The following is a 16,512-nucleotide window of genomic DNA, read 5'->3' as shown; positions in this document are numbered from 1 at the left end:
CTTGAAGAAGGCCTAGGAGCTAGTAGTAGGTCTCGACAGCCAGGACAGGAATGGTGTAAGTCTCTGGTGTACACAATATCTGGTAATGTTTGACAGATGAAACATTTGCTATGAGGTGTTTTCTTGTTTTTTTCTTTTTAAGTTTTGCATACTTTACCATCCACACGGGCTCAGATTCTGAATGATAAAGTGTTCCAAGCACAGTGGTAACAGACTGAGCCATGCAATGACATGTGCTACACTAATTTGGGGTCCAAGGGCTAAAATCTACAAAATTGACACAAAAAACCATGAAAGAATCACATTAACCTTTTCAAGTGTCGACTGATTGACTGTTAACCCTTTATACCATACTATCTAAAATGTCCAGTGAACTCCCAAGAAATCCAAAGATCTTTTCTTCTTAGGCTGCCTAATGCAATAATTTGGTGCCATTATTTCACTAACTACACAATCCTTGAATATTTTGTTTGCTTCTATCTACATATAAGAATTTAAAATAAAACTTTTAATAAATTATGGATATAAGAACAGAACAGATGTAAAATGTAAATGTTTTCTCTCTGTTTCAGCCCAAATTTCAACTGCACAAAGGTTTCATACAAAAATCAGCAGCAGATGTAGATGTACACTTTGAGACAGTTATCACAAATGCTACTTTCTTTTCTTTTTGTGGTCTTCGACATTAGAAAACACTACAGTACATCTGAACAACAATTTGGTTTAAAAAAAAAAATACTGAAAAGAACATACTGTACTGTAGTGTCTTGGTTTCACTAGCTTTTCTTATTTCTCTTTTGCAAATAGCTGAGATATCTAAATTAGCTTTTGAAAGTTTTCAAAAGATGTTTCGTAAGCGTTTCTGCTGGTTTCAAAAACTTGTTGCGTACTTTGGAAGAAAGTTGGTCATTTCTGACATGTGACAAGACAACAAATGCAAACAAAACTCCAACTAGATTAAAAAAAATCACCCCCAACAAGTATATCTTATAAACGACATTTGACAAGGGGATGCAGTTAACATCCTGAAAAATAGAATACCCTCGCAGATATCCAAACTTGTGGCAACAAGATTAGCACCAGTATCCCGAAATTGACGAGGATGGCGACCCAGCATCCCGGACCTAAGTATGTGGGGGTGGGATTAGCGTTAGGCAAGGGAAGGAGGTTCAGGTACTACTGGAGGACTTAGGGATATGCTGCCGAGGGGGGGGGGGGGGGTTGTATATAGGTTTAGGCTGCGGGAAGGGAGGGTTAGGGTTGGGCTGCAGGGTACAAAGTTTAAGGTTATACACTAATGGGGAGTTTTAGGGTTCAGCTGTGGAGAGGAGGCAATGGGAAGGCAAGTATTCTTTGGGATGCCGGCATCGGTATTCTAACCGTTGGCATACCATACACTGGTCATTCTTATGTATTCCCATAGGAATCTCAGAGAGAAATAACAGATACTGTAACCTATCATGTTCACTTCAAAATATGTTTGTAAAGAATAGAAGACATTTATTGGTTCATTGAGACTAGCCACCGAAATAAGGGAGAAAAAAGTAATCTGAAATAAACATCAATATTATAGTTGTATTTATACATGTAGTTGTATCATTTCTTTTGTAACATATAGAAATTAGCATCAGAATTGGTCATATACAACATGGGTTATTCTTGTGTCAATGGTTCAGAGTGGTCATTTGTGGTGTAGAAAAGGTTTCACACACATTAGGGCCCTGGATACTAGTTGTGCACGAGTAATGCTAAAGCATTCTACAGTGTTACAGCAGACAGCGACACCCCAGGCAGGGAAGAGGAACTGCATGGGTTTTCAATAATGGCGGGTGCTAGAATGAACCCTACCCTTTGCATATTCCCAGTGCACACCCCACCCCCCTTTTCTGGACCTTGATCTCCGTCCTAGACCCTATGCATAGTTACAGACTCTGCGGCATAGTCTGGGATACTGTCTAGTCAATCTCCCTGAAGCAAGGTCAGACAGGGAGGTAATGGGCAGAGCAGAATCATTACGCTCTGCTCACCACAACATAATGGTGAGACTGATATTACGCTGAGGTGGTTTGCTCATTAAGACACAAGTTGCATTATTAAGTTCTAACTACCCACAAATTCACATAGTGTTCCTATCCATTCAGCTCTGAAACTATGTCAACTGTCCAACACTGAGGCTTAAATCAGATCTGTAACAGCAGAAAATAGGGGTTCTTTATGGCAGTGGAGGAATGGATCTATATTTTTATATGTACTTTATTACTCAAAAAAATATATTCAATACAGTTTGTTTCCTAAATTCAAATACATTGAAAGCAATGTATGCTTAACTGTATTTCTCCATTTTCATTACATTACAACAATTCAAGAATTACTTCAACAAAACAAAAAAATCAGAGTATTAAATTTTCCCCAGTTTACAACATTGCAGAGAGAGCTGTAACTGTTGATACTGTACTTGGCTAAGAAATCTAAGCGGTGATTAAAGCTGTAAAATATATTTGTTAATTAATTGGGGCAATCTGCAGCAAGAAACGAGTTAAATTACCATTGAAATGACTACATTTTTCTGCTATGTTTTGCTGCACCTGGGAACGTGCAATGTCATACTGCAACAGAAAGATGGCGGTCACTACTCATCTGAGTCATGGTTTATCAGCAGATGGGAGAAGCCAAATGCCGTCCTAAGCCCACATGATTACTCCAGCAGTACCCTGCTTCTCATAACTAAGCAGCTGGCCCATTTTTACACATTTCCTATTAAGTCAGCGAGGGTGTGCAAAAGGTCGGGGGGACGGACACACAAAGTGTCAGCAAGTTCTACATTCTGAGAAAATCGCAGCGTCTCAATCACATATAAAACTCTTTACCTGTATGTGGTTACTAGCAGTGCCATACACTCTGTAATATAACAACACAGAGCAGAAGAATGTCTGACACATAACAAATAATGCACTGGCTTCCTGAGCAGGAGAAGGTGTGAATTTATAGACACTTTCTATCTGATCTGACTGTAATCTACATGGAAGCACTTTGTCAAACACTGAGAGGCTCAGAAATAAATACATCTCACCAAAATATGTAGTATTTATTTATTTACGGTTTCTTATATAGCGCAGAAGATTCCGTTGCGCTTTACAATATATGTTATAATTGAAAATTTAACTACAGTTAAGGCCCCAATACACTATGCGATTTGGGCCCGATTTCACCTGATTCTGGAGGATTGGGACGAGAAATTGGGTGAAATTGCCCAAATCGCGTAGGGGATGACATCCAATCTGATCCGATGCGCAGTCCCGTGCGCATTGGATCAGATCTGGATGTCGAACAGTCTGCACATAAGATAAATCTTATGTGCAGCCGGCATTGAGCTGGTCTGGGGGAGTGGGGACCGGAGAGCAGGGTCCGGTCCATGGGTGATGCAGAGGGGGTAGGAGAGGTGGCGGGGAGCGGGGTCCGGTCCAGCTGCAGGAGGGGTAGTGGGCTAGTGGGTGGACTGGAGAGGTAGCGGCAAGCGGGGAGCATGGAGCGCACGGCGCATAACAGAGTCTGGGTAGCGGCGAGCGGGAGAATAGGAAACATTCTATGCAAAAGGCTGGGCAGGCAGGACGGGTGCTGATTGGTTGTGCTCTCGGCCAATCAGCGGCTATCTACCACATCAAGTGCCAAATCATATCAAGAGCTGCCGGGAGAGCTCAGTGGAAGTCGGGCCGACATTAGGACGACTTGTCTTTAGGACAAGTCGGCGTAGTGTATGGGGGCCTTTAAATATATGTACAATGCAAACAAGATGGTTTGTTTTGAAATCTGATGCTACAAACTTTATTCCTTCTTATATCTATAGATATATCTATAGATATAGATGTATCTATAGATATATATATATATATATATATATATATATATCTATATAGATATATACAGGGCTATTTTTCAGCAGGCTCCAGCAGGAACTGAGGCCCTTATTCTAGTTCACTCTGACAAAATATTTCCTAGATGGACAAAACCATGTGCACTGCAGGTGAGGCAGGTGTAAAACCCCACCCAAATCTAATTATCTCTGCACAAGTAACACCTGCCTCACCTGCAGTGCACCTGGTTTTGTCCATCTAAGAAAGAGTGAACTAGAATAAGGGCCTCAGTTCCTGCTGGAGCCTGCTGAAAAATAGCCCTGGATATATCTATATCTATCTATATATATATATATATATATATATATATATATATATATATCTATATATATATATATATATATATCACACATACGTACATATAGATGTATCTACCCCATACTAACTTGAACATACCTGCATGTAGATTTGCAGGAATAACTTAATTCCCAAATTTCTTAGCCCAACCTTTTTTTTTTTTTTTTTTTTCAGGACATATAGGAGGTGATTGTTTTTGGAAATTTCAAATGGGCTCATTTACTTCTGATCTGGAGCACATTACTTCTGTCACACCCATAAGCACAGAGTTTAGCCGCAAGGATACACCCAAGTAAAATACTCTCAGCAGTGTGAAAACTATTTGGGTGCCAGAGCAATATCTTTCTTTTTGTTGAATTTTGAGGGTATTATTTTGGGGGGGGAAATTATATAACGACCAGAGAGTTCACCTTTACTCAGTGTTGGAAGCAGTTATAGGGACAGGAGTTCTTTAACTCCACCTTCCACAAAAATTTTCTTTTCTTTTTTTTTTTTTATAAACATTTTTATCAAAACATCATATACATCAAGTGTATTGTTTTGATTTAAAAAAATAAGTTGAAAAACAGCATTAAAATCACAAAAGCTTATCAACGCATCAAAAGCAATAATGCAATTTCAATATCACTTGTCACCATTACTCAGGCAGAATCAAACCAATATGTAATTCTGTGATGAAACAGCCGGAGACAAAGAAGTTGGCTGCTGCCGACCTCCTGCCATGAATGGGGCACTTCTCCATTGTCCCCAGCCATTTCTCCTCCTCTTTAGGGAGTGCTTGAAAATCTCCTTCGATAATTGGAAGCCCTGCGTAGTCCCATTTGGGAAAACAGGAGCCACATGAATCAGTTATTAATGAATTACAGCCAAGCGAGGACGGACATTTTTTTTTTCTTTAAAGGTTGTACGTATATCCAATTAAATTACATAAATGTATTGCCACACGATAAGGCAAATGCATAGTTGGGAGTAAAATAATGATACGATACTCAAACAAGTTCTTGGAAATATAGTGTACTTTTGCACTTATTCAGAGCTGTACCCATTGAGGTATCTGTAGTGACAGCATCTGATATCACCAGTGTATACTTGCATAGACCTTATACTTTCACCAAGTTGACGTGTGCAAATGAACTTGCAGGCCTGCATGGGTGGTAATGCCATGTAGTCAACTATACTGAACCTTTGCGTACATGAAGATGCGCTGTTTCATCCCATTCCACCACTTATGTAGTAAACCTAGAAAAATGACTAACGCATTCAAGTATGCATTCCCTCATTTGCATACACTCATTCTGAGCTGCGCAGTGCGAATGACACTAGGCAAATGGCAGTATATTCAACTCTGCACCAGCAGCAATTAATTCAGATAAGAAGTCACTATTTCCAAAATGCATTTAGCAATTGGAGTGGGACATACAGTAATGCTAATTTCATTAAGAGTGAGAACGAAAATTCTCAGTCAAGAAAAAAACCTGTATAACCTGCTTGGATTAAGAATAACTTTTGACTAAGAATTGTAATTTTTGCTTTCTTCCAGAAAATCAACTTACTGTAAACAACCTCAAGCAGTTATGTCACTTACATATTAAAAAACGACATATGCATAAAACAGTTGTACTATTTGTGTATTTGTATAAATGCGTGTATTCAGTCTTTACAGGTCTTCAAGTTCAGTGACAGAAGACATCTTCTGGTAATTTCAAAAATGTACATTAGTGAGTCTACATCTTACTTACATGAAGGACCATTCACACTGTACTCATTAGCAGCACTTTGTAACATGCACAGACATGCTCAGAATTCATAAGTATGTGTGGGTGGTTAGGAAATCCCAGTGGTTAAAATGCAGAAGGCTTCCAGGCAAGTATTTTACTCCTACCCCTAACCCACCCATCCTGCAGCCTAGCCCTAACTGCCGCCAATCCTGGAGCCTAACCCTAAACTCCCTGCCATACCTAACCTAAGCCGTGAGGAAGCAGACACTGAGAAGCGCGTGCCGGCTGTTTGGCTGTGTGTGGGCGCTACCAGTTCTTGAAATAATGTTATGAACGAAATGTTCATTTTAACTATGGAAATACAGTAGTTACATTGTAATTAGGTACATATCAGACTGAATCTGTCTGATCATACTAAAGATCAGGCTTTTTACTAAAATTGTTTCAGCCAGACTGATTGTTATTATGATCTGCTAATTATAACTGAGGATCTGAATACATCAGTGTGTTATAGAGCCCTAATGATCACATTACCAGTTATTTATATAGCGCACACATATTCCACAGAGCTATACAAAGAATATTTGAACATTCACATCAGTCCCTGCTCCAATGGAGCTTACACGCATTCGTTCTAGGGTTCATTTTTTTTGTTGGGAGCCAATTAACCTATCAGTATAGCTTTGGATTGTGGGAGGAAACCAGATAACCCAGAGGAAACCCACACAAGCCAATCTCGGCACAGTTAGGGCCATGGTGGGAATTAAACCCATGACCTCAGTGCTGTGAGGCAGTAAAGCTAACCATTACACCATCCGTGCTTATCAACCATTCTTTATTAAATACACTATTTACATGATGAAAATGAGTGATGTGACATACTAGGATATTTACAAAAACAGACATATTAGTGCCAATCCAAATTTGAGGGACATATACTGTACTATACTGTCAGGAGTGAGATTATTATATATCTTATGTGGTCCACTGAAATAGTTGGGAGTACTCATACATTTAATTATTCTGATAAAGACAAAGCAAATAATTCTACATAAGGAGCAATCAGGTAGAAATTGTTAGTTTGAGAGAATGTTATTTGCACTGGCATTCCCACACCAGCATTTTAGTATCAAGTTATCATCTTTCTCACCCTTTTTACTGTGTTCTTTATACTTTGCCATTTTTTTTACATATTAGAATTATAGATATAAGTTCATTTTTAAATACCACATTTATGTACCACACCAGGACAAATCTTTCTCTCTCGTTATAATAACCTTAGTGCCTAACCCAAAATCTAATACTGACCTCTATTTAAATTTTCAGTGTCAGGATTTTAGTATCAGGATTTTGACCAAAGGGATCCTGGCAGCAGTTTTTGCACCCAGGGAAATTTAAAAAGGGATACCCTGTGCAGAGAGGCATGACTAGCACCACCTAGGGGCATGTTTAAATGTCTAGGACTAATTTCATGTTATCATTCCCCTCTCATTTTCCTCTATATCATGTCTCACCTATTCCCACATCATTATGTCCCCATAAATCCCTCAATTTCATTGCCTCATCTTACCTTTTGACCTTATTAAGCCACACACTAGAGCCCACAAATAAAAGAGTATTCTGTACTACTATAGATCAACTACACTTCTCCATCCTTAGCTCCTATGGGGCTGGAGATAATTAGTGAGGTAATGCTAGCTCTTGTGAGTAATCCAATGGCATTCTCCGACATTGAAGTCCAAATATTAACTATATGTGCACAGTTATGGTAAAGCAAAGTGGCATGGCGTCCATCTGCTTTGAGCAATGGCTTATAAATAGCTATGACTGCACAAGCCCACACAAATAATCTGCATTATGCACAAAGAAAAACAATAGGAAACATAACACAAAGTGGAAGAAGCACAAACATTGGAATTGTTTGTAAAAGAATGCTATATATTTTGATAAAGCTTCACCCTGGCTAAACTTATAAAGCTACAGTAGGTATTATTTTTAACCACTATAACTATCCTGGCCATATGAGATGTTTCCGATACGGTCAGTATCCCACTTGAATATGCCTTCCTGCTATGCCTACTGACATTTTATATCCGTCCTTCACACGTGCAAAACAGATGACCGGATGCTGTTCTGGGCCCCTAGCAGTGATGTAACGGTCTTTAGTAGTGACATCACTGCTGATTTTTCTTCACAGTATTCTGAAGTGCATGTGCCGGATTGTGAAGTTAAAGTCGAGCACAAAGAGGGGAGCTAAAGTTCTTATATCAACATATCCCTCTACCCGTCACACCATTTCCTGCCTCTCTCCATCATCCCTATTCCCTAGCTCTTGGAATTCTATTGTACTAATTTCTTCCATACATCACAATTAACCCACCTTTAGTACACTTATTTTCTTGTATGCATGACTCACAATCGCACAAAGGTTTAGATACACTTCCATGATAATGTGGACAAGTTTGGGCGGTTACGTCACAACGCATTGTCACCGCCCAGATCCCACTCCAATACATGGTATTTCATGGAAAGACAGTTCTTGCCAAGTTGCATCTAACTAAGAATAGAATGGACACGTGCAAAGATACATACATTTCATATACAGTTTCCTTATACATCAGACCTACTCAATTTCCACTATCTTCGAGTGATAAGCAAGAACTAGAACATATCACAACCAGAAAGGAATCGTATGTCCATATCTGACAAAGTAATCTCCAGGACAACTAGGAATCGGGACTTACACTGTTAGCTCTAAGGTAGCACACACACTGTACTGGAAGTGCGCCCTAGACTACCTGACATTCGTTTTATACATATTGCTATACAGTTTCTGCGCTAAGTGAGAAAGATAGTGTTTCATCTTCTCTATTGTCCTTACCTGCTGATCCGTGAAAAAATAAAGGTACTCCTGCTTGTTATAAACATTTGCCTTTGTCAACAAGACAAGAGCAAATGCAAATGTAACCAAAGTATCCGCAAAGATACCAAGATCATTCTATTCTTATAGTAGTCTTTAAATATTCTTGCTCCTACCTCATTCATTCACTTGGTATTACTTTTCTAACCTCCTTATTTTTCCCCTCCCTCTTTTTCACTTTCTCTCTAATGGCATCTTCCCTTTCAACTTCAAAATATACACTCATTATTTCATGGTTATGAATATTTTTGGTGAAATAAAAGTTCCACTACTTTCTTTGACTAACTTGACCATTCTGCAGCTTTTCAAACATTCACCAGCAACTAGGTTAATTTGTACTGTCCTTTATCTAGTTCAGAATCAGAATCAGCTTTATTGGCCAGGTATACTAGTGTATACTAGGAATTTGATTTGGATTGCTGTGCAACAGGCAGATTAGGTACAGTTCAACAGTGACAGTACAGATATGCATAACACATACAGGTATATGCTAATTCTGGGGATTATAGAGGCAGGGAACATATATTTGCTGGGCCCTAGGCAGCCATTTGCGGTGCAACTACTCGTTGCAACAGCCAGGCAGGTAACAATACAAGCAGAGACAGTACAGTTATCACACAGGGACAGTGGCGTAAGTTCGTCCCAGTTGCCCGGAGGCAAGGTAATTATTGGTGCCCCCCCCCCAATAGCTCAATAATTAAGGTGTCTCCAGTAAGACAGGTAATGGGTTCTTCTAATACAGGGTGACAATTGTAAAAATTATGTTAGGAGGGAGGAAACAAACGAAGGGAGCCGTGTATTGTATGCAGCCGCAGCACTAGTAACATAGCGCATGCGTGTGTGATACCGTCTTTGCTCAATATCACTGTATCACAGTGTCATTGCTAGGTAAACCAAAGCAGAGAATGCAGTGTCAAGATAATGACACACTTGTGTCTATGCAGAAATATAACAAATGCCAGGAGAAGGGACTAAATGTATACACTGGATGCGGCGTGCAGTTCAGGATACGGGAAAGGCTGGTCAAAAGCAAGAAACATATTCTAAAGACAATAGGCATCTATTGTTAAAAATATAAAAACATAAATATACTATAAATCAACAAATATAGTGGCTACCGAGCACGAGGGAACACAAGTGAGAAGCACCAATGGTAAACAACCAAAGAACTTGAATTTATAGGCACTGCAAAAGTGAGTAACAATAATATTTCATAATAAGCTACCTAGTTAAAGCTATCTTAAACATCTGGGCTAGCAACATAAAAGGATAATATTACATGTAATGCTCAATTAAAGAGAGGGATCATCATGCAATATGTATATATATATATATATATATATGCGCATCACTGCACATCACACCAGGGTACTGTACAGGGGAGGCCCGCCGCTGAATAAAAGATAAGTGCGGCAGGTGGCCGCCGCAGCAGAACATCGGAGGCAATGGAGCCAGAGCCTCCATTTAGCCTGGCGCCCGGCGGCAGATGACTCCATTGCCTCCGGGAGTTCCGCCACTGCACAGGGAACATATACCTGCACAGCAGCCCAGCGCCTGGAAGCCATCAGTGGCGCCACTGCTGCTGCAACAGCCATGCAGGCAGCAATACAAGTAGAGACGAGACATGGGAGACACAGGGTTACATATGGCTGAGCGCACAGTTCTTAGGCAGCCATTTGCAGCACCATCTTGATCATGCTGCTCACAGCAGCAGAAGGGCTCAACAGGCCATCTTCCCTACAGTACACAGCAGGATGGATCCTAAAACTGTAGGGGGAGGGGGCAGTGTGTTTGGGCCCTGGTTGGAGCTGCAGCTGGGTGGGTGGGGGGGGGGGGGGTGGAGAGAGAGTCAGTGAGGCCGGAGGGCCAGGGCTTGGAGCTTGGGTCCTCCATGAGCTCGAGTTCACCATTACTGGCTGGATGCAGAGCCATGCCTCCTTCTCCCGTGGAATTCTTTGGCAGGGCACTGGGTGTTTGCGGCCGGGGGAAGGGGTAGGGGTGTCCTGCTGTCTGTATGTGGGGGGATGGGGTGCTGCACCATGCCGCTGGGGGCCATCCTCCTCCATCCTCTGTCTCAACCCTCCTCTGGCTGCGGTCCTCTGGGCCGATGGTGTGGGGGCAGCATCCTGCCATTGCCACTGGGGGGCCGCTGCCCTGCCCTGCGCGGGGGTCCACAAGCGCATCCTCGCCGGGGGCCTTCTCCGGATCTTGCGCCATGGCCGGAGGTCTCCTCCGACCTCCCCTCCTGCCGCTCTCGGCGTCTCTTCTCCGGTTCTCTGGGGGCCGGGGATGGAAGCCGGTAGCACCGCAAGCGTGCAACCATCCCCGGCCTCCACCAGAAGTAATCCTGCTTTACTTCAGTATATGTATATGTTCGTCTGCCACATTCACCCTTTTTTCACTCTATCTGTCAGGGTTCCCAATAGCTCTATTCTTGCTTTTTTCCGCTCCATATGCACCATGCCTTTCTCTTTATTCTATCACCTATACTGCAAAGACAGTCAAACCAACCTTTTCCTCCCCGACCTCCCTCGGTCTCTCCACTTTTAACTGTCCAACTGCCTCTTCATTAGGCTTGAATAGTTGAACATTACTTCAAGTTCAACATATCAATAACAATTGTAACAATCATTTTTCCACCACCCAGTGTCACCCACTATCATGTAACCTTTCATAGTTCCCCTTAAAATAGATTGTGCTATTTTTATTACCGTTTTTATTGCCGTTAACCATGCTTGTTGTCACCATTAGCCCTTAACTTGCTTCTGTACATAGTGTACCTTGCAAAATCCTGCTGCCACAACACCTACATCTCTGTCCTTCAAGAAATTATCTCCTACTGGTAAACTTTGTGTTTTCAATTATCTCTTCCTCGCCTCCTTTTCTGGCCAAACGTCACAATCCCACTATCAGGCCTTCCCATTGCTGCTTCCCACCTTTGCAATTTTGTTTTTTATGTAGCACAAAACTGTACCTCAAAACTGACATTTTCACACTTGCCTAATATGCCCTAATCTAGATAATGCTCTCCACATGTTTAATCTGCCCCTCCACCCCTTTCGGATGTGTCTTTCACCAACCCATACTACACATCTCCCCTCTCTAAAATCCCCTTACCCTTGAACTTACCTCTAACTCTATCATTAGTTTGTTTGTCATCTTGGAAAGTTTCCTATTTTCTAGTTGTGTCTCTTATGAAGTTGTTTTTACTATAATGCAATCTTGTATTGATTTTTACTTATGCTATAGCTTATTTCTATTACATTCTGTTTAGAATTTGTTGATTACACGGTGCTGCAGAATCTGTAGAGACTAAGGGCGGTATTCAATGAGCCTGATTCGCCATGTTTTTATGGCGAATTTGTGCTGTTTGGCGAATTTTTGACTAAAACAGTGAATCACCCTATTTAATGACCAGATGGCGAATACATTTGAAGGTTTTTTTCGCCATGATTCACCGAGTAGCAATCGCTATCTTTTTATGGTGAAGTGGAATGTGAACTTTTAAAATAAAGTGTTTTGTTTTTTACATTTGGTGTCAAAAAATCAGGAATTTTATTCTGAGGAGGGGCATGCTATTTTTATTCATGTGCTGTAAGCACATGAATATATATTTAATTAAAAAAAAAAAAATATATATATATATATATATATATTTGTTTACACTGACCAGCCAGCAGGGGGCGCCGGAGTCGAGCCGCTCATTAGATATTCATATATTCACTTCACCCGATCATTACATATTCATGATCGGGTGTAGTGAATATGCCCGGTCCCCTGCTGGCACCCCCGGGGGGGCAGCCTGTGCTGCCTGGCACCCGGGGAGCCCACCTCCCCCCCACAAATGTTGTGGGGCAGGCAGGGAGACTTCCATCTCCCTGCCTGCCACCGTCCTCAGGCGTTCACCGCAGGAGCTCATATTCGCCGGTCAGGGGCAGCGAGCCCCTGACTCGTTGAATACCGGAGCCGGCGAGGCTCCGGAACGCGGCGACCCATGGCGAATGTGCAGCGAATCCTAAACAGGATTCGCTGCACGTCGCCGGTATTCACATTGAATACCGCCCTAAGAATTAAACTACAGTATGATAATAAATTGAAATAATAAAATGTAACCTGTCTCCTGACAGGATACCTGTTGCCCATACAATGAAATTGATTAATTCCTAAATAGGAACAAGCACCTCACAAGACTCTTTGTTTTTACATGTATACCATACATTGTGCATAATATAATAATATTACAAGAATAAGAACACATTAAGCTATAATCATGAAGATGAATGGTGATGGCTAAGCATAAATAGAGGCATCCAGCATAAAGGCTCAAATTACTCACCATTCTGCAAACCCATCCACAGTTGCTTGTGGTCTTTCTTTTGCATTTCATTGATAACCTGACTTTTGTGTTTCAAAGCATCAGCTTCCTTCACAGATGACATAAAGTGTGCTTCTATCACATCTTTCGATTGGCATCGCAAGAGGTCTTTTAACGGAAAATTCTGGGATACAAGAAGGCAAAACATACTGTTAACAGACTATCCACTGACCGTTTCCAGCATTCATTTAGTATTTTAAAAATGTAGCTTGCATCCGTGTTGCCCTACAGTAAAATGAGCATGGAGTGATGCATCATATGCATTGGATCCTATCTATAGAAGGGTTTGGCATTCTGGGCCAATGTTTCTGGTGGGCCTCAACTGTAACTGTGCATTGTGGATTCACAGGAAGAACTGGCCAATGACGACTAGTATAAGTCAACCAGCAGAAATGAAACTGTTGTAGCGATATGGTCTCCACAAGTAATAATACAGTAACAAAAAGATAAAAAAGGTTAAAAAACTACCTACAGTAAGTCAAGACATTAAAAAAAAGTTTAAAGACATGTCCTGTCAGGTTTATGAAAAGTTTTACAAAGTGCCTAATAGACAGTGACTATGTCCCCTTGGCACAAATGAGAGCATCATAAAATATCAGACTATGGGCCAGATGTATCAAGCTTCAAAAAGTGATAAAATGGAGAGTGATAAAAGGTCAGCCAATCAGCTGCTATCTGCCATGTTATAGGCTGGGTTTGGAAACTGACAGGTAGGAGCTGATTGCTGGTTGTTTATCACTCTTCACTTTTGAAGCTTGATACATCTGGCCCTTTATATGCAAATAGTGTAGCAAGCTAAAATGTGAGCCAGGGTAATGATGTGACACCTTCAGTGCAGCTTCACAGCATTAAAAAAAACTTTTAGAGGAAGTTACCCAGGACTAAACATGACTAAGACTAAAGCCAGCATGTTGCATATACATATAGGACCTTAATCCGGTCCACACACACACCGAATATCCCCGCAAACATGCAAATGGATATTTTGCATATACATCTATTCACAGGCTTGCGTGCGGGGACAAAAACATTTAATGGTCACCGACCATAGAATGATTTTGCAAGAGCTCACAGACCAAAGACATCATGGGTGCATTTACATTGGAATGCCTAGCATTTTCATGGGAACGCCCATGGATTGCTGGGCGTTCCCATGGGCGTGACCCCTCGCTGCCACCCCACTCTCCCCACCCGCACTTCTAGGAGCGAACGGGATGGCGAACAAGAAGTTCACAGAGCCCGCTCGCACAAATTGTCTGCACATGCACATAAATGCTCCCCCGTGCAAACGCGCATGGAAGTGATGAAATCAGGATCATCCCATAATGTATGCCAGTATGTTATGATCTGCAAAGTATTATTATTAACAACACATATCATTTGTGAAAAATCTTTGATATAAATGGGTCCCTCCCTCTTTTTGTCTTGCATTTCATGATACAGGCCTTATGGGGCCCATACATCAGGCAGCAGTTGGGCCCAGTTGATTGTTCCACCGATGATGAGGTAAGGGGATCGGAAAATACAGAAATGTTTAAAAAATGGTTGGGATTGGTCAAGCCGGGAATTTTTTACACACTGTTTTTTTCCCCGATTCCTAGAATCACTGACCATCAATGGCAGCTGATCCGCATAACGAGGAATCCATCCGGCAGATGTATAGCATTCATTAGTCTCTATTTAAATATGCAGATGATTTGGTATTAAGATCCTACAACACTAACTTCATAAAAATCATGCAAAAGATATGTGATGTCACACTGTACTTTCCACATTATGAGGATGTCAGAGGACGCTCCTTAAAGACGCAATTAGCATCCTTCTGCCAACACTTGGATACCTACACTTTTATTTATACAGTACTCCTCAAAATATGGCTAACTTTAGCATACATGTAAAAGGCTATAAAAAAAGAAACAAACAAGGTGTAACCATGTTTCATTATACTCTAACATATCTGTTCAAATACCTGCTTAATGTGCAGCTGTGTGTGGGTGATGTAATTATGTGTGACTCAAGCATTTCAAAAGAAGGCTAGGTTGCAACATTATGCCCCCAGTGCCATTACCTACCTACTAAGCCCTTCCAAAAAAAACTCACTGTTGGATTTAGACAAGAAAAAGGGAAAGTTTGTCTTTGCCTAACGAAAACTAATATAAAAAGGATCTCACTTTAAGTTTCCTGTGTTTACTATTTTACAAGAACATATAAGCATTGATACAACAAAGGGTGAACATGGATTATTGGGCTTATTCTGAGTTGGGGGCAAAGCAAAAAAAAAAAAAGTAATTGTACCTGTACAACTCATGTTGAACTGAAAAGGGTACAAAAAAACCATTTGATTCTCATGCAGTAAATACTGGCTGCTGTGCATGTGCTTTAAATACTGGCTGATGTGCATGTAGTCCACCAACACTGGACACCTTTATTTGTACACTGCAATTTCGATTACAGCTACAGCAGGACACCCTCTCTCCCAAATCTAAATCACACTGCAGATTTTAAATGTGCCCCACCTGCAGTGCAACATGGTTTTGCTTTTGTACAAAGCTGCTTGTTATTTTTGCTTTACTAATTTCATACTGTCATCAACATCAATGTAGAAGAACCCAGTTGAAATAAGCAGTGTCAATTGACCCAGCATTTTAACACAGGTACCTAGCAGGGTTGAACACAGAATTAACCCGGCTTGCAGTGCATTGTAAACGGGTAAGCCGCATTAATGCTTCCCAGCACCCATTCACACCATCAGAAGAGCTGGTATTTGGAGATGATCGTATCTCCAATCACCAGCCAGCTGGTCCAGGACCTGTTGGCAATAAACCGGGCATAAGCTGGGCTGCACCCGGTATGTACAGGAACAAAATCCTGGGTGTGACCTGAAATAGAGATGTGAAAGGGGTATAACTTAAGCTCATATATTTATTTAGACAAGATATCTTAACTGGAGTCTTACGGTCCATACACACACAGGGCGATAATGACCAGCATGCATGGACTGCTGTCATCGCTGGGGAGAAAACCACTCAGTGCATATACACTGGGCGGTTTTCCCCCTGCCCGTTGCGGTCAGCAGGGGGGTGGCTTTGCATAGCGCAGCGCTATGCAAAGCGAACCACAAAGCTGCTCATCTTCTGGTAATACCAGCAGATGAGTGGCTTTCCCGGCGATGATGCAGGAGCGCGCATCACCGCTCACCGCTGTGCCATACACACTGGGCAGCTTTGAGCTGAAAGCCTCTCAGACTTGCTGTTTTCAGCGGCTTTCAGCTAAAAAAAAAATAAAAAATCA

General features: G+C 41.4%; 1 protein-coding gene across 3 annotated transcripts in view; it reads right to left on the bottom strand.

Annotated features, from left to right (window-relative positions):
* ATG5 (autophagy related 5) overlaps positions 1-16,512 on the bottom strand; it is a 210,880-nt gene that overhangs the window by 122,413 nt on the left and 71,955 nt on the right. For all 3 annotated transcript variants that reach the window (XM_083176953.1, XM_083176954.1, XM_083176955.1), the window contains exon 5: positions 13,183-13,345. In XM_083176953.1, coding sequence (XP_083033079.1) covers positions 13,183-13,345 — 163 coding nt within the window. The remainder of the gene's footprint in view (positions 1-13,182; positions 13,346-16,512) is intronic.

This window comes from Crinia signifera, chromosome 3 (genome assembly GCF_055691185.1).
Source record: "Crinia signifera chromosome 3, ASM5569118v1, whole genome shotgun sequence".
Taxonomy (NCBI): domain Eukaryota; kingdom Metazoa; phylum Chordata; class Amphibia; order Anura; family Myobatrachidae; genus Crinia; species Crinia signifera.
This window is presented reverse-complemented; position numbering and strand designations above follow the sequence as displayed.